This window comes from Heloderma suspectum, chromosome 1 (genome assembly GCF_057233095.1).
Source record: "Heloderma suspectum isolate Gila_16-S chromosome 1, 16-S_ref, whole genome shotgun sequence".
Lineage (NCBI taxonomy): Eukaryota > Metazoa > Chordata > Lepidosauria > Squamata > Helodermatidae > Heloderma > Heloderma suspectum.
Window position 1 is genome coordinate 253,976,464 of NC_139458.1, and position 18,864 is coordinate 253,995,327.

An 18,864-nucleotide genomic window follows, 5' to 3' on the forward strand; every position below is an offset into this window, starting at 1 on the left:
CCCCCGGGACGGGACTTACCTTCGCCGAATGTCCCTCCCGGTGGCGGGTCCGGCTGGCGGTTCGGCGGGTGTTCGAGCGGGGCGGGAGCGGCAGCCGGTCTTTTGACCGGCTGCTGCCGCCGCCATTGCAATAAAAGAAAAAAAAAACCAACGCCCCCTGATAGGCTACGTAACGATTAACGTAGCCTATCACGGCTAGATTTGCAAAGTCAGCCGTGATAGGCTACGTCAATTGTCACGTAGCCTATCACGGGTGACTTAAAAAAAAAAAAAAGTGTGTACGGATAATGGCGGCCCCCATAGGGAGCCGCCATTCCCGTTCCTTATTTGGTCGCTGTAGTCTACGTAAACATTTACGTAGGCTACAGCGACTAAATAAGGAATGCAAATGGCGGCTCCCTATGGGGGCCGCCATTAGCGTACGCGCTTTTTTTTTTTTTAAGTCACCCGTGATAGGCTACGTGACGATTGACGTAGCCTATCACGGCTGACTTTGCAGATCTAGTCGTGATAGGCTACGTGAATCGTCACGTAGCCTATCGGGGGCGTTTAAAAAAAAAAAAAAGCTTTCGCGTTCGCGGCCGGGCGAGGCGGGAAGCCTCCTCCCCGGCCTGAATTTCGGCCGGGGCGAGGCGGGAAGCCTCCCCCCTGGCCTGAATTTCGGCCAGGGCGAGGCGGGAAGCCTCCCCCCCCAGGCCGGAACTTCGCGGGGGGAGCAGCGAAGCGCCTCCCCCCCACCGCAAACGTCCTTCGAGGACAGGTAAGGGACTTTCGTCCACCCCTACGAGACAAGCCACAAGAATGACTCAGGTTGGGAGGTGGACTGGAAGTGGATAAAGCACACAGATGACTCAACCGCCTTCTCACCAACTGATGTTATCGCCTCCCACTGCTATAACACCCTCTGCCCTGCATTTTCTCCAAAATACAAGCCTCAGTTGACCCTCCCCCACCCTGCAACCCACTGGAAACTCAAACCCACCTACCTGAGTGAATACCAGTACTGACCAGCAGTTTCATACACCAACTAGATATTACAGGGGGTGGGGGAGACAGAGAGAGAGAAACCCCTCTGTATGCTGCCATTTTACCAAAAGCTCCCTTTCAAAGGAGTCTGGCCCTTGCCCTTGGTCCTCCCTGAAGAGACACCCCAACGGGCCAACCCCCTTTGGTGGTGCCTCTTCAGTGGCGATGTGCCATCAGCAGCAGCCTTCCAGATAAGCCCTACCTCCCAGGAAGTTCCTGTGCCTCAAAGAGAGTTAAGTCCTTACTGGGTGGGGCTGGTTCTCCAGGCCTCACTTGCTGTTTCCTGCTGCTGTTGATGGCTGCTATAGCTTTCCTGTACAGCAATGTTTGCACCCTGGAGGAGGCTAGATGGCAATACCTCCAGCCAGGAGCAGATTTTTCTGCTGCTGAGGTTGCAGCTGCAGAGTAAAGAATTACAACCATGCATCAAAATGTGAAGGCAACATTACTAACCTGTACAAGCTGCACTTAAGTACCAGTAATTTTTTCAGGCAAGAGAATACAGTGGTGTCAGGGTTGGATCTGAGCCCATAGAGTCCCAAAGCAGCTCTGATTCTGAGGAGGAAATACAATTCGTGCGAGAGGAACTCTCTCAGATTTCAGAGGCGCAGCTGGAGGGGGAGCCCCCCCTTGCTCTCATTCCTGGGAGCAACAGTGACCCATGGAAAGGGAGGGACAACTTGAGCTTTTAGACGCGAGGTGCAGGCACAAGTGAGAGGTTGCGGGAGCCGAGCTTAGGCGCTCAGCCCGATTGGCTCGACGTCAACAGCTGTACCCTGAGGCCCCACAGGAGAGGGGGAGATCTTCCCCTCCCACTCCTTATGTTCAGAGAGTTGCTGAGTTTTCCCCCCAATCAGAGATCAACTGATGTCCTAACTCTTAGAAACCCCTAGTTGGCTGTTCCTCTGTATTTCCCCTGAGTCTCAGGCAATTAGCATCTGTAAGCTTCATTAGGTTGAATAGAATTAAAGCCTTAGAAAGCAGCCCTTTTGTCTGAGTGTTGATTCTGGCTACTGGAGGATTCAGTAGGCAACAGGGGCATTCCTGATAAGTGGCTCCTTATTTAGTTTATTTATAGCCTGCTTTGTATGGGACAGCTAAACTAGTTTACAATAAAAAGAAAATACAAACAATAACTCTTTAAAAGAGGACAATGATAGGGAATCGAAGGAACTGTATTAAAGCTTCACCAAGATCATCATAAATACAGCAAATTAACAATTAAGAACTGGCCTAAATTAAAAAAAAAGGTTTCCCCCATCCCATGACAGGAAGAGATGGAGCCTGGCAAATCTCTACTGGGAAGAAGTTCCACAGTCATGGTGCCACCACCAAAAATGCCCTGTCTCTTGTTTCTGTCTACTTGACATCATGCATACATGGAAAAAAGCAAGGCCTCTAAGGCAGATCTCAAAGACCAGGTAGGTTCACATGAGAGCAGGTGGTTTCCATGGGAGGCATTTATAGTTTGAAAAGCCGATGCCAGCACTTTAAATTGAGTCCAGACGCAAATAGGCAATGAAAATGAAATCAGATCAGGCTGTTTTGCTCTGTTACTCAGGTGCCAGTTAATAGTGTGGCAACAGGATTTGCACCAATTCACTATTTCTAGACTGGTTTTAAAGGCTTCCCCAATACAAGCCACACTCAGTACAACACAAGCTGTACTAGTAAAGACATTCATGGAAGAAAATATGGAGCTTTTTCTGGCCAAAGGTTTTCCCTAGTACATTATGAAACCCATTGCATCAGTATTTCTTCACTATAAACTAATGCAACATTTAGTCAGCACTAGATTCCAAAACAAAACTGACTGCTCTAGATCAAGTGGTTTGAAGGATGTGGCCACTACAGACCAAAAAAAAAAAAAAATGTTTCAAGGACTCTCATAAACTGAGGTACTGACTAAGGATGAAACTTCAATTTTGATTTTGCAATCAGCAGTTCTTGAGAAAGCCGATATGCTCAAGTATTCCTCATTTCATCCTGAGGTAGAATGTTTGTATTACTGTTTAGAAATGAGGAAGAGGGGACCAATTTTTTCTAGTTTTGTTCAGCATATTCCTGAAGGTAATGGTAATGTAAAAGACAATACCCTTTTTCTAGAGCAGAGGTCGGCAAAAAATAGACAGCCAGCTGGCGAGGACTTCTGGGAGTTGAAGTCCAAAACAGCTGGAGAGCTATCTTTTGCCCAGCCTTGCTCCCGAGTCTCAGAAGCAGCAGTTTCCATTTATTATACCATGATGACACAGAACATGTAATATGCTCAGATTCAAAAGGCTTCTACCCAATTTCAGAAGCTTATGAATGAAGATGAAAGAAAGGAAGAAAACACGATGATGATGAATGATAGAAAAGTGTCCTTCAGGCACACTTGGGGCAGGGGGTTGGGGCGCGGCTTGCTGCCGTGACAGATGGCAGCATAACAGAGTTGCTCCGGTCCCTAGCTGCCCATAATTAGCACCTACACGTGAGTCACCCAGCACATTAAACAAACAATATTTGAAAAAATTAACGAGATGAAGAGGCTGAAGAAAGTGGAACAAAAACAAAGCTTGGATGTTATCTCAGAAGCAGAAGTCTGAAATGATTCTTCAGACTCACCAGACAAAAGTGAAAGCGATATGGCGTTGGGTTAGGCAAAGCCGTGGAAAGGAATGAAAACTAACTGGTTAGTGAACTTAATGAGGATATGTAAAAACCTCCTAAAACAAACAAGGAAAGACCTGCAAATAGACTTGAGTACAGCTCTAACACCAATAAAAGAAACATTGGTGGAAATGAAGATAAATATTAAAGAAATTGAAAAAACAGCTAGTGAAGCGTTTGATCTGGCTCAACAAGATGAGGCTAGAATTCATGATATGCAAGGAGAAAAAATGAGCTTAAGAGATAAGTTGGAAGATCAGGAAAACCACGAACGCCATCTTAATATTCATCTGAGAGGCTTCAAGGAGGAGGAGGAGAAAGATGAGTTAAAAGATAAAGTTGTGAAATAGATTCAACAGGAATCCATTTAGGATTCCTATTAGGAACAAATATGCTCCTAATATAGCTCAAGCTGAATTTATGTGAATTTTTTTGGCTAAAGTTAGGCAATTTTCATGGGGAGGAATAATTTTAGGAGGGGATACTAACTGTTTTTGAATATAAAAACAGACACAACGTCAAGATCTAGAAAAACATCAGCTGAAGGGGTAAACAATGGGAAGCTACTTAAAAAAAGAGAATTTAGTGGATGGATGGTAGTACTTAAACCCTAGAATTAGAGATTATACTTTTTTCCCCAATTTTTATTTATTTATTCACATATAGACCATATATTTATTTCAGAATCACTTACACCACTGTTATCTAGGATAGATTTTGCCCCATCTTGCTGTCAGACCATGCTCCAATAAAAGTACAATGGAGAAACTACAATACAATAAAAAAATGTAGGATTTGGAGGTTAAGTACTAATATACTTATGAATCCACAAATAGTCAGAAAAATTAAAAATGATATTAAAAACTTTTATGAAATGAATGATAAAGATGAAGTGAAGTCTATATTACTGTGGGACACTCTTAAAGCATATTTGAGGGGGAAATTTATAACTGAGGGATCAAGACTAAAGAAAGAGAAATAATTTGCAAGAAATTATCTTTATTAACATTTATCTGAAAAACATAAGAAATTAGGCTCAAAAATATTAACTGAATTGACACGCAGTAAAGCAGAATTAGAAGCTTTAGATACAGGTAAAACCTATGCAGCAATGATTTATCTAAAATGTAATGCTTATGAACATGGAAATAAAAATTCTAAATTATTAACTCATGCTTTAAAGAATAAAGCTGTTAGAAAGATGATTACTTGTTTAAGGATTATTATGAGGATTTGTATAAATCAGAAGTAGCATCAGAAGTAGATATTAAAAATTTCCTAAATTCATTACCAATTACTCCAATTCTAGAAGAACATAAACAATTATCGCAATTACCTGATGTTGTATGAGCAGAACACACTCACATGTTCGTTGTCTAGACAATGGATCACATTTAAATTCAACTCAAAATTTACTTAACAAGTCTCTTAATACATTTACAGGACTATGATCCATTAGTATAAAAGCATGGTCCGTTTTAAAAGGGGTCCTACAGACACCATGACTTCTCTACTAAGGGGCTGATAATTTTGGGAACCCATTAATTTCATCACCCGCTCTCGGCGTCCCAAGAGGGGAAGTTCTTTGGTATTTGGTATAAAACAACTGGTACCTATCAACTAAACAAGAATACTCATTTTCTTCAACCATGATTTTTAAGAAGGGGGCACTCAATTTCAGTTTCCAACTGTCAGTTGTTGGGGAAGGATTTTTTGGCTTTTATGTGGAAATCTCCCTGGGACTGTCATTGCCTACTTTCTTCTCCTTCTGTACTTGCTAACCCTTCAACTCATCTTTCCCTTTGGGCAGGAGGGGACAGTCACGCTTCCAATGCCCTGCTTGTTTACAATAATTGCAGATGTCGCAGGCATTCTGAGGCGGCTGCTGGGGCCCTTGTGCCTGGCCTCCCTGGTTTCTTCCTCACTCATGTCCCCTCCCTCGCATCTTGTAAAATCCTCCCTCCAAAATTGCTGCGGTCAGCATTTTCACACTATGTACTGACTCTCTCTCCCTTTCATTTCTCTCTCATCTCTACCATTAAAAACATGCATTGCCAAACTCAAAACTCTAACACGGACTTTCCTTGCCACCTGGGAACATGGCGAGTAAAATACTCTCTAATGTCCAGGGCGCTCTGGTCCACAAACATGCCACCTACCAGAGGTTTACTCTGCTGAGCTTCTGAGTCCATACAGCCATACGTGTGAATGGCCTGGAAGAATCTGGAGAAAAACTCTCCTGGTGTAAAATTTTGCCCTTTCACCAGTAGCCAAAAGGGCTTCTAACAACTGAACTATATCCATCAAAGACGGATGGTGTGTGTGAAAATGGTTCTATCTCTGGTTATAACCTTATTAGGATCTTCATGAAGGCTGGGGGTATTTGGCTAATGCACTCAGGATTCTATAGAGCAAGTCTCACTGAGTTAGAAAACTGACAGAATGTACTTACACTGCTGGCCCCCCTTCACCAAGGCCTTTCTCTTTTGGAAGCAAAATATGTTTTCTCACAGTACAGAAAGAAGCATCCCTTATCAGTTAGAAGGTACATGGTGTGAAGAGTGATTATGGTGCATTGTTTTAGCTTCTGTTAGTAGCAAAAAGCATGGCTTTCACTGTATGTGAATATAGCTATGAGAACAAACTCTAAAATCATGAAAATTGCCAACAAAACAAAACCAAACCTTTAGCAACAAATAAGCTGGTTCTGGCGGGCGTGTCAGCAGCTCCATCTCCACCTGGGACAGTGTTAAAAATTTGTACAGTGGAACTCAAAAGGAGATACAGACCAGACAGGGCAGAGGCAGTTAAATAACCAGGAGGAGCCGTGGGGGGGGGGGGCTTTCTGGGGCAAAACCCTTTTCTCTTTGGCTCTGCCTGTAAGCCTCATCTGCCCAAAGGTACCAATAATCTATCTGGCCAGGAAATTTATCTTCTAGGGCTAGTCTTAAGTCCCTCAAAACTTGATGGTTAAAGGATCCTATATTCGGCCAAGAGTGGGAGGTAACAGGCCACTCTTCAACACATAAAACACATATATTTCTTAGACAAACCAGCTGTACCAGACAATTTTTTTTAAAAAAAGACTTCATCACATCTAAAGGAGTACCCAAGGGGGCAGAACAATTATTTCCCATCTTTACTCGTTTTTCAGGAATTGAAACCCAAACCTTTCAATACAGCTTAGGTACCTTAAAATGCCTTGGAACTGAACCCAAGTGTCTTATCTTTTGGGCTATAGGGAATTGAGCCCCAAGCTTAGGATCTAGGGAATAGAACCCCAAGTCTAGGGAACTGAACCCAAGCTTTGGGCTATAGGGAATTGAACTCCAAGCCTAGAGATCTTACCTCTATGAGTAGGCAGATCCGTCACTTATCGAAGTCTCCCTGTCCCTCCACCGAAAACAAGATCCCTCGGGTGAACTCACCTAGTGGCGCCTGGGCGTTGATTCTGGGTGGAGGAGAACAGAGACACGAGCCAGACGGTCCTTCTGCGGTCGCCAAATTGTTGTATGAGTGGAACACGCTCACATGTTTGTTGTTTAGCCGGACAATGGATCACACTAGACATGGGTAAGATTCTTGGATCTAAAAGCACTTTATTGCATGGCCAGCAATGCACTCTGTCAGCAAAGGGGCAGACAGCCCCGACTGTTCAGTGGGGTGGGCTTTTATACAGCAAAATACTTCACATATAGATAGGGATGGCGGAGAAATCCGCCACGGACTCCAGTGAGGCCGGATTCTTTAGAATCTGGCCCCCCGGAGTCCGTGGTGGAATGGACTGCTCCCCCCCGCCACCCTGCGAACTAAGGTCGGGACAGACCCTACCTGGCACGTTACATGAAGGCATGCACACACACCTTGTTATCAGCAGATCAGCAGAGGAGCTCAATGTTCTCTCTCTTGGACCGGGTGGACGTCTGCCAGCTCAGTATCAGCAGTTGGCTCACAGAGTACAAGTCTTATCAGCCAACTCTCTGGGGAGGAACATCTAATTCACAGAGAATTTGCTGAAAGGCTGCAATTTGCTTCTCACAGACTGTGGTGCCAACAAACATGGAGTAGCTCTGGTTCATACTAAACATAAGCCAATCTGGGGTACACATAACACATTAGGGGTGAGGTTAAAGGATTCTTTCCACACTAACAGCTACTGAATTAAAAACAGTAATTAAAAATTTTAAAAAAGGAAAAACCCCAGGCTTTGATGGTTTTATGGCTGATTTTTATAAGACATTTGAAGCAGAAATTGTCCCGCATCTTTTAAAAATGTATAACTCCATATTAAATGGAGATAAAGTACTTGAATCTTGAAAGCTTGCAAGGATAATAGCTATTCCAAAACCAGGAGCTGATTTGACCCATCCATCTGCCTTTGGGCAATTAGTTTACAAAATCAAGATAAAAAAATCTCTCATCTATTTTGGCACAAAGATAGAATACATTTATTACAAAATACATTTATAACAATCAATATGGTTTCATGCCCAAGAGATATATGTCAGATGCAATACGCAGAGTTTTAAATATTCTGTACAGTGCTAAACTGAAGAAACAGAAAACTACCATACTTTCACTTGACGCGCTAAAAGTGTTTGATCACGTGGAATGGAAATATATGTTTGATCTTATGAGAGTGATGAATATGGGTGAGACTTTTATGAAAACTATAAAAAAGATTATATGAAAGTACTCTTTCAGTAGTGACGATCACTGGATTGGATTCTGAAATCCTTTATCCCCATTAATATTTGCTCTAGCTTCTATCTGCTCACAGCTTCTATTAGAGAAAATATGAGCATTACTGGAATATGGATAAAAAATAGACAGCATAAAATCAATTTATATGCTGATGATGTGCTTCTCTTCCTTGAAAATCCAGTTAGAAGTATTGAGCCCCTAAAACAAATACTGGAAAATGTTAATCACTATACAGGATTAAAAACTAACTATGAAAAATCCAAATTATTATGTATAAATATCCCCTTAGAAGAACAAAAAGAAATTAAAAGAATATTCAACTTAGTTCTTTGTTATTCTAGTCTTAAATATCTAGGAATCTGGCTAACAAAAATACTAATCAGCTAGTTTACAGAAATTATAAGAATGTCTTTAATGCTATAAGAGAAAAAATTAAAATATGGGCTAAATTGAGGTTATCTTTACTAGGTAGGCTCGCAATAGTAAAAGTGCATATATTACCAAAATTTTTATTTTTGTTTCAAAATATTCCTTTGTATCCAGATGTTAAAAAAATAAAACTTTGGCAAAAACGATTGGAGAGGTTTATTGCTGGAAGCACTAACTGTTTAAGATTTGTTAATAGTGTAAAATACAGACCTGCTCCAAAAGGAGGATTGGCTGTACCGAATTTAATAAAATATTATGAAGCTTTTCAGATAGCTCAAATTGTGAAACTTACAATGTTGGATAACCCTCCTGATTGGGTTCAGATAGAAGGATATGAAAATACCAACTTCTCAGCTTCTTATCTATATCTGCTTAAACTCCCAAGAAATAAATGGATAATATGCAACCCTTTTACTAGTGAATTGGTTCAAATATGGTGTAAATATGTGAAATTCTTAGCCCCTCCTATATCTCCCTTATGCCCCATTTTGGAACATCCCAATTTTAATTTTCAAGATAAATATGTGCAATATAAATCATGGAAAGAAATTGGGATTTATAGGCTTAGAGACTTATTTATAAGTGGAAAACTGATTTCAATATGAGAATTAAAAGATATAAATCTCTAATAAAAACTAGCTGGTTTCAATTATTGAAAATTAATAAATTTGCAACTTATTTGTATAATATGTTGGATGTTATAAGCCCACTTACGACATTTGAACATTGTACTAAAGAGGATAGTAGAAAAAAGGGATTAGTCTCAGTCATCTATAAGGCTATTGAGGAGGAATATGGTAAACATATGGGCACTAAGATGACTTGGGAAACAAATTGAAATATTAGCATATCAGAAGAGTCATGGGCAAGAATATGGTACTCACAACCCTTTAAGTCTATATCAGCTATGTCTAAAGAAATGGTATTGAAAACAGTCCATAGATGGCACTTGTGCCCCATAAAGCTGCATAAAAACAATGAGTTATCGGACATGTGTTGGAGAAACTGTGGCTTAAGGGGACACTTGAACATATGTGGATTTTTTGTCTGAAGATTAGACTGTTTTGGCATGAAGTAATAGACTGGTTGAGTAATGTAACAAAACAAATGGCAATTCCAAATGAAACCCAATTACTGTTTTCACTGTTTACTGGGGAGAATGAGGGACGGCAGCATAAAGATTTGTTGGCAATACTTGTAGGAGCTGTGAGAACAGATTGCAAGGAGTTGGAAAAATGCTCAAGGTCTCTCATTCCAGAGATACTTGGATGGAATATGGTTTGTTGTGCTGGCGGAGAAATTAACCAGCCGCTTTCAGGTAGCTAGAGGAGAAATAAAAGAATATAATTTTGTCGCAATTTGGCACCCATTTTTTTATTATTATTATTACTATTATTAATTACATTTATATCCCACCTTTTTTCCTCCAAGGAACCCAAGGCAGCATACATAATCCTCCTCCTCTCCATTTTATCCTCACAACAACAACCCTGTGAGGTAGGCTGAGGGTCTGTGACTGGCCCAAAGTCACCCAGTGAGCTTCCATGGCTGAGTGGGGACTAGAACCCAGATCTCCCGGCTCCCAGCCCAGCACTCTAGCCACTACACCACACTGGCTCTCGCTCTCTTTTACTGTTTTTCCGGGAAGTGAATGTTGAATATGGACCCTCAACTAATCAATTGGATTGATTTTATTCTAATCTGTTTATCAAAACTGAGATAACAGATAAGGGAAGAAAAATACATTATTTTTCCACAAATAAAGTCCACAGTATGAAGAAAGAAATAATATGGAAGCAGTGATTCAGGGTATATGTATCAGTCAGGCAAGTCACTTAAAGAAACAGTCAGCCAAAGCCTCTGCTGCTTTATTGGATGATATAGCAAACATTTAGAGCAAACATAAACAGTAAGCATAAAGGTATATAGATTATTACATCTGCCTTGTGTGGCGCAGAGTGGTAGGCGGCAGTATTGCAACCGAAACTCTCCCCACGACCTGAGTTCGATCCCAGCAGAAGCTGGGTCTCAGGTAGCCAGCTCAGGTCGACTCAGCCTTCCATCCTTCCGAGGTCAGTAAATGAGTACCCAGCTTGCTGGGGGAAAGGTAGTCACGACTGGGGAGGGCAATGGCAAACCACCCCACTATAGTCTGCCATGAAAACGCCAGCGCAAGCAGTGTCCCTCTAGGGGTCAGTAATGACCTGGTGCTTGCACAGGAGGAACCTATATAGATTATTAATAGTAAAAGAGCAGAGTTGATGCAGCCCAAGTAGTTACAATTCAGATAGCCATGACATACACAAACAGGGATTATTATTAATTTGGAAACAAAAACTCAAAATTATTAACAACAGTACCACAAAAAAAGTTGAACAGCAGAACTGTTTCAGTCATAAAAAAGACAATGGGGAAACAACACACAATCCAAAGGAAATAAATGAGATTCTCAAAGTGTTATGAATACTTATATTCTACAAGAAATCATAATTCTAAACAAATCAATAAATTTTTAGATACATTAATCATGAAGCAAATTTCTCAGTGTTACAGGAATTTTTCAAACCAACCCATCACAGATAAAGAGATAGAGACAATGATAAAAATCTGAAAAGTGGGAAGTCCCCAGTGTTGGACAGATTTACAAATGAATTCTACAAGAAATCTGAAGAACTATGAACGCCGTAATTGCAACACATGTTTAATGCTATTCTGGAGGGCGAATCTATACCTGATTCCTGGCAATAATCCAGACTAGCAGTTATCCCTAAACTGGGGAAAGCTTGTAGCTCTGTAAACTCATACCATCCCACTGTACTTCTTAATCTATTTCTGCTCTACTTTCTGCAGATATATCAAGCTTCCAGCTTGCTGGAGAAGAGCTGGGAAGTGGCTGGGAGTGTTTGCCTGGGACCTTGAGGGCGAGAGTGGAATCAGCTGGGGACCAGTGATGACCGTTTGTTTTTGCCCCACCTTCTGCAGGTATATCAAGTCAAAGGGCTCTTGCCCTGTGGAGAGAGTCTGGGCAGCTTCCTCCTCAACATTGCAGGACTTTGATAATTCAACAGCCGGATCAGCTAGGGAGATGAGAGGCCTATGAATATCATCTGCGGGATTGGTTTCCTTTTAGGGCCTAGGTATGTGCCTGGAAGGCAGGATATGGGGCCAAGGGAGGGCATTGGGCGGGGGGGGCAATCACTGTAGTGACGGGTAAAGGGAAGTATGGTGTTGGGAGGAGGGCTAGTCAGGAAAGGGGAATGAGGCCCAGACAGCTAATGGCTGTGCTGTGTTCTGGTCCTCCCCATACCTTCAGGTTTGGTGGTTGCCTGCCCTTGCGTCTCCGGCTACTTTTAAATGAAAGATTGGTGCATAACAAGACCTCCCTTATCCATGATGGGGCCGCCAATCTGGCAAGTAGAACCGAGACCTGGGTGGGCAAACAGGAAGGAGTTAGTCTTTCCCAGTTGTGTCCACCAGGGTACTTGGTTCAGCATCAGGGTAGACCTGAGGGCTTGGGAGGGGGTGTGCGCGCCATGGTCTATAAGAATTCTCTCTCTCTCCAGGTTCCCTGTCCATCTGATTACTAGTCTAAAGTGTTTGCATCTTGTGTGAGCCAGCAGGACAGATTAGAGATTCTGCTTGTGTACCACCCACCCTGTTATCCGAGCTGACAGAGGTGGTCTCAGATGTGATGTGGTCCACCAGGCTGCTGGTTTGGGGGGACATCAACATTCATGGCGGGGGCACCTTGTCTGGGGTGGCTCAGGATTTCATGGCCCCCATGACAACCATGGAACTGTCCCAATATGTCATCAGCCCAACACATGTAGCAGGGTACACTCTAGACTAGTTTTTTTCAGCCAGTTATGGGGATGGTGATCTAAAGTGGGGACTTTTCAACTTAAACAGGTTATATCACTAATACAAATAGACTCTACTGTGCATTAGTAGCCACAGAACTTCTCCATGACAACTAAATTATCAGACCTCTCCTTTTTTCATCTCTAAAGAAGGCAGCACTGGAAACTATAAAAAAAGTTCTTAAAATACTTTGAGAGTGTGGGCCCCCTGGAACAAAACTCTTGCTCCTCCTGTATCCCTGCTTATCCCCCTTCTGAACCACCTGGAGTTCAGTGATCTGGATAAATACAAGCAATACAAAATCTGGGAAGAAGAAGGAATACACAGATTTAGAGACCTCATACAGGGAGGAAACCCTATTTCAACAGAAAAATTGCAACAGAAATTACAAGATATAGAAAGGAGAAGGTTTCAAATCACTCAGATACAAAGCTTTGCTTCAAAACTAGTACAAAGGAATGAGGCAACCCGATCCTGCACCGTCTTCCAAAATGAATGTACTAGCCCACAAAATAGGTCTAAAGGTTTAGTCTCTTGTATCTATGGCTGGTTAATAACACATCATAGTGGAACAACAGGAGAACTAAAAACAGCTTGGGAGACTGTTATTGGGGAACAGATTACAGATACGCAATGGACTACAATTTGAGAAAAAAACCACTTAAGTCTACCTCAGCAGTAATTAGAGAAACACAATTAAAATTAATACATCTGACACTGTGAAACTACATCATGTTAACACAAAACATTTCCCAAATTGCGTGTACTTTATTGCATATGTCGTAGGCTTGTGAAATATATACAATATTTTGGACAACCATTTTCAATTATATTTCTCAAATAACAAAACAAACAGTTTATGGCGCCCCATTGTTAGCCTCTTTTAATGACACACAAAAGCAGCTGTTACATACAAACCAAATCTTACTATTACTAGCAGTGGCAAAAATAGTTATAGCACAATACTGGAAAATGAAAATAAGATACACCATGAATGGATGGTTTCTGAAAATTTGGGAGGTGGCTCTTGCTGAAAAACAATCACAACATAAGCGATTGATCAGAAGGATAATCAAGGAGGACTCGCTGTTAGAAACATGGTTCTCCTTCATTACATACACTAATGCAGAGTCTACAGACCAGCACCCACCAAGTGCTCAGTCCTATTTTTGGAAGGGTGTAATAAGTAGAAAGGCTAATAACTGAAAAGTGATCATTTTGTGGCTGTAACAGAGCTTAAAATGTATATAACAAGTATATCCCCTTCATGGATCACTGCCTTGTTGTGGCGAAGGGGCTTGCGTAACTCAGTGAAGCCATAAGCTATGCCGTGCAGGGCCACCCAAGACGGACAGGTCATGGCAGAGAGTTCTGACAAAATGTGGTCCACTGGAGAAGGAAATGGCAACCCACTCCAGTATTCTTGCCAAGAAAACCCCATGGAACGTATCACAAGGCTAAAAGAGATGACGCCGGAAGATGAGCCCCTCAGGTCGGAAGGTGTCCAATATGCTACTGGGGAAGAGCGGAGGGTATTTCCAAGTAGCGCCAGAAAGAGTGAAGCGGCTGGGCCAAAGCCGAAAGGACACTCAGCTGTGGATGTGTCTGGTGGTGAAAAGAAAATCCGATGCTGTAAAGAACAATATTGTTTAGGAACCTGGAATGTCAGATCAATGAATCAAGGTAAGCTGGAGGTGGTCAAACATGAGATGGCAAGATTGAACATCGACATCTTGGGAATCAGCGAACTAAAATGGACAGGCATGGGCGAATTTAATTCAGGTGACCATCATATCTACTATTGTGGGCAAGAATCCCTTAGAAGAAATGGAGTAGCACTCATAGTCAACAAAAGGGTGGGAAAAGCAGTATTGGGGTACAATCTTAAAAATGATAGAATGATCTCAGTACGAATCCAAGGGAAACCATTCAACATCACAGTAATTCAAGTCTATGCCCCAACCACTGAGGCCGAAGAAGCTGAGGTTGATTGGTTCTATGAAGACCTACAACACCTTCTAGAACTAACACCAAAAAAAGATGTCCTCTTCATCATAGGGGATTGGAATGCTAAAGTAGGAAGTCAAGAAATCACCGGGATAACAGGCAGGCATGGCCGTGGTATACAAAATGAAGCAGGACAAAAGCTAATAGAGTTTTGCCAAGAGAACACGCTGATCATAGCAAACACTCTTTTCCAACAGCACAAGAGGGGACTCCACACATGGATACCACCCTAATGGCAGAAAGTGAAGAGGATCTCAAGAGCCTCTTGTTGAGGGTGAAAGAGGAGAGTGCAAAAGCTGGTTTGAAACTCAACATTAAAAAAATGAAGATCATGGCATCTGGCCCCATCACTTCCTGGCATATAGAAGGGGAAGAAATGGAAGCAGAGACAGATTTTACTTTCTTGGGCTCCAAGATCACCACAGACGGTGACTGTAGCCATGAAATTAAAAGACGCTTGCTCCTTGGGAGGAAAGCTATGGCAAACCAAGACAGCATAGTAAGAAGCAGAGACATCACCTTGCCGACAAAGGTCCGTCTAATCAAAGCTATGGTTTTCCCAGTAGTAATGTATGGCTGTGAGAGCTGGACTATAAGGAAGGCTGAGCGCCGAAGAATGGATGCTTTCGAACTGTGGTGCTGGAGAAGACTCTTATGAGTCCCCTGGACTGCAAGGAGGTCAAATCAGTCCATCCTAAAGGAAATCAACCCTGAGTGCTCATTGGAAGGACAGATAATGAAGCTGAAGCTCCAATATTTTGGCCACCTAATGCGACGAGAAAACTCCCTGGAAAAGACCCTGATGCTGGGAAAGACTGAAGGAGAAGGGGACGGCAGAGGATGAGATGGCTAGATAGCATCAGCGATGCAATGAATATGAACTTGAGCACGCTCCGGGAGAGAGCGCAGGACAGGAAGGCCTGGCGTGCTATGGTCCATGGGGTCACGAAGAGTCGGACACGACTTAACGACTGAACAACAACAACAACAACAAGTATATGTTCAGGGACAATGATCCTAAAATCATTGATGAACCTGTGATGAATAATGTAAAACAGGCTGTGTGTGTTGATATATTTGTTGTTATATCATTGTTATCTTTTATTTCTAAAATAAAATACTTGTTTCTTTTAAAAAAACCAAGGTGGGGGGAATAAATAAATTTTATTGAAATCAGATTTTAAAAAAGAATGCTCAGTTATTGTAAGATTCTATTTTACAACCACCACCACCTAGGATTTCTGTAAGTAGAGCGATCAGTGAAAGTGTACAGAGGCAATGCCTCCTAAGACCTAACAAAAGACAGTTGACAGCCCATATATGTTTCAGGTATGTATTTCAATTGGAGCTAGGATGGCACAAGAAGGCAAACAGAATTGGTGGAGATGTCATGCCCTCCTTGTAGGAGGATTCATCTGAGGAGGAAGAGGAGGGGGAGAGCCAGCAGGCTGAGCATAGAAAATTCAAGCATTAACACTCCAACAGGTCCCTGTTCCCATCAGATTTCTAAGGGAACCCATAGTGCCATAAGATTTCCTGCAGATAGTAAGGTCAGCATTTTGCCTCCTTTTCAGGCCCAGTTCCAGCACAGACTAACTTCTGTTACACTATAGATCTCATTTGCCTCCTCCCTTTGTCTAGTGGGATGGGGGAAGAAAGATGAGTCTACTCCTGTCATGCCCTAACTGGAAGAGGATCCATCTGAGGAAGAAGAGTTGCGGGAGAACCAGCACAATGGGCCCCAGCTGGAGCTCAGCGAGGAACAGGAGACCTTAGCTGACAGTCCTCCTCTGGAAGCATTGCTGGAGCAGCCGCGTCCCTCTCAAGCACTTCCTGAACTTCCCCAAATGCTGGAAGCAGACTCTGAGGGGATCCATCCCTCTGAACAGTGTAGAATCAGACATGTGCAGCAAAAGAAACGGAAGTCACAGCGTGGGGGCCTCCCTTAAAAGCAACATGCTGACCTAATTAGCCAGCTGTACTGACTAACGACTGGCTATATATTCAGCCTTGCTGACGCCAGCTTTTTGCTGCAAACAAATGGCCCTGTTTCATCGCAGGCAAGGGCCTTGGGCAAGGCATAGATAGCCCTAGAAGCAGCAGTGAGAGAGCAACCGGTTCAGTCTAAAGTCATACATAGAGTTTCCGAGGAGGGTTTGCAGGCACAGGTGAGGTCAAGGCAGTCCAGGGATCAGTTCACCAGCGTCTGTTTTAGCAAGCATCCAGGCCAGTCAGGGGGGTGTCCGAAAACATTATCCAGAGGCATAGCCAAGGTCTAGGAGCTTATCCGATCTAGTATCTTGAAAGCGAAGCCAAGGTTAAGGTGCTGTTGTTTGCAGCAAAAAGCTGGTGTTGGTGAGGCACAGCTGGCTAATTAAACCAAATCATGGGTTTGCAAAATATGAATAGAAATGGACACCAAGGGAGAAGTGGACAGGAAGTCATGTTGCATACTGGAGTTCTCTACCCCCTGGCTGCTAAAACTCACACTCAACTTGACCCCTTCACAGTATCTGACCCTTTAGGCACTAGTGGCTACATAATCCAAGTTGTATACCACGAACCTGTGAGGTGGAAACTTCAGGAAACCCTCTCCTGAAAAACTGAGATTCTCAGTAAACTAAATACTGGATTGCTGTACTTGCATACCAAGCTCACCAACACAGCAGCCAAGAAAAACTTGGAACACTCCCCCTTGGTGTTCTAGGTTTCAAGCCTGGACACATTTTAGAGAAAGGTCAAGGAATGAACTTCAAGCTCCTCTATTCAAACTCAAGATTTCTCACTGGAAGAGCAGCTACTGGCCTCATTTTTCTGCCACTAGTAGGACTTGACCCACTCACCTATAAATCAGCCTTCCCAAACCTGAGTCCCACCAAATGTTTTGGATGACAACCCCAATCATCCTCAACCATTGACCACACTGGCTGAGACTGAAAAGAGTTGTAGTCCAAAGCATTTGGAGGGACTCAGATTCGGAAATGCTGCTGTAAAGACACACAGATGTTTCCAAGAGACCAGTAAGGGTGCTAATGCCCATTAACGTTGAATGTATAGGAGTACTGATAAGTTTCTCTCAATACTTCCTGTTGAACCTGTGAGGGAAATGTTAAAGTACCATAGGACACAATCCTATGCATGTTTAGACAGAAAAAAGTCTTACAACTCCCAGTATTCCCTAGCTAGCTATACTAGCTGGGGCATGCTAGGATTTGTAGGACGTTTTTCTATCTTAACATCCATAGAATAGCATCCTTAATATTCAGGCAAGACCTTGGTATATACAGGCATAACTTGTCTTAACCCTCATTCCCAAAAGAAAAGCTAAGACTGTAATTCAGTGTACAGTCGGTTGGGAACAAGCTCACTGAACTCACTGAGACTTACTTCTGAGTAAGTAGATGCATAGGTATTCAGTGGCATAACAGGCAGCTGTGCTGCAGAAATCCAAAAGGTCTTTTCAAATACAAATAAAAAAAACCCAACCCAAAATACAAGACAACCTGGAACCCAACCTGAATGCCAATTCTGAGCCTGTCAGTGTCACCCTTTTAGGACAATATTGTTAAATGAATGAAGCTATAGAGCTACAGTTCCTGGACCCTGGCCAGATTGGCTTTTGTCCTTGACATAACACTGAAAATATGCTTCCCTCCTTCGTTAACTGTCTTTACCCAAACATAGCTTGAGCACAATTTTTCCAACATTTCCTTTTGATCTTGTTGGATATGAGGTGTCAGCGACATTTCTGCAAGCCCTACTAGGTCTTGCAGAACTGCTGTAAAGCTGGTCCAGTCTTTCTTGGTAGGGGTTCCAGGAGGTAGCGGGGCTGTTCAGACAAAACACACTAAACCTCACTCCGTGGCTGAGTGTGGATTGTTGTTGAACCATGGGCTGCTTGTTAACCACCCTGAACAACCCAACAACAAACCATGGGCTCTTAAGGTGGCTTGTTTGAGAAAACAAGCCACCCTGCAGGGTTAACTAGCTACCCTGCAGATGTTCAGAGAGCACACTAACCCACGGTTCAACAAACAACCCACAGTTCAACGAACAACCCATACTCAACTACTGAGTGTGGGTTAGCATGTTGTCTGAGCAGCCCCAGTGATGGGTAGCTGCTCAGTCTCACCTGTTGTGGGGTCCCAGAAAGTTCCCCTATGTCCCACCCCAACGACTCTGAGGATC

General features: G+C 42.7%; 1 protein-coding gene across 7 annotated transcripts in view; it reads right to left on the reverse strand.

The window, feature by feature from the left end:
- The window catches only part of SPTLC3 (serine palmitoyltransferase long chain base subunit 3), a 124,360-nt gene that overhangs the window by 88,802 nt on the left and 16,694 nt on the right, over positions 1–18,864 (reverse strand). Inside the window, exons 1-2 of one of the 7 annotated variants that reach the window (XM_084824664.1) lie at positions 7,024–7,072; positions 6,360–6,413 (exon numbers count right to left, since the gene is read on the reverse strand). The exons of 1 other annotated variant lie outside the window; for it this stretch is intronic. In XM_084824664.1, the coding sequence (XP_084680790.1) occupies positions 6,360–6,407 (48 nt within the window). In that variant the 5' untranslated portion in view covers positions 6,408–6,413; positions 7,024–7,072. 5 more of the 7 variants (XM_084824701.1, XM_084824683.1, XM_084824710.1 and 2 more) reach the window with 5 other exon arrangements.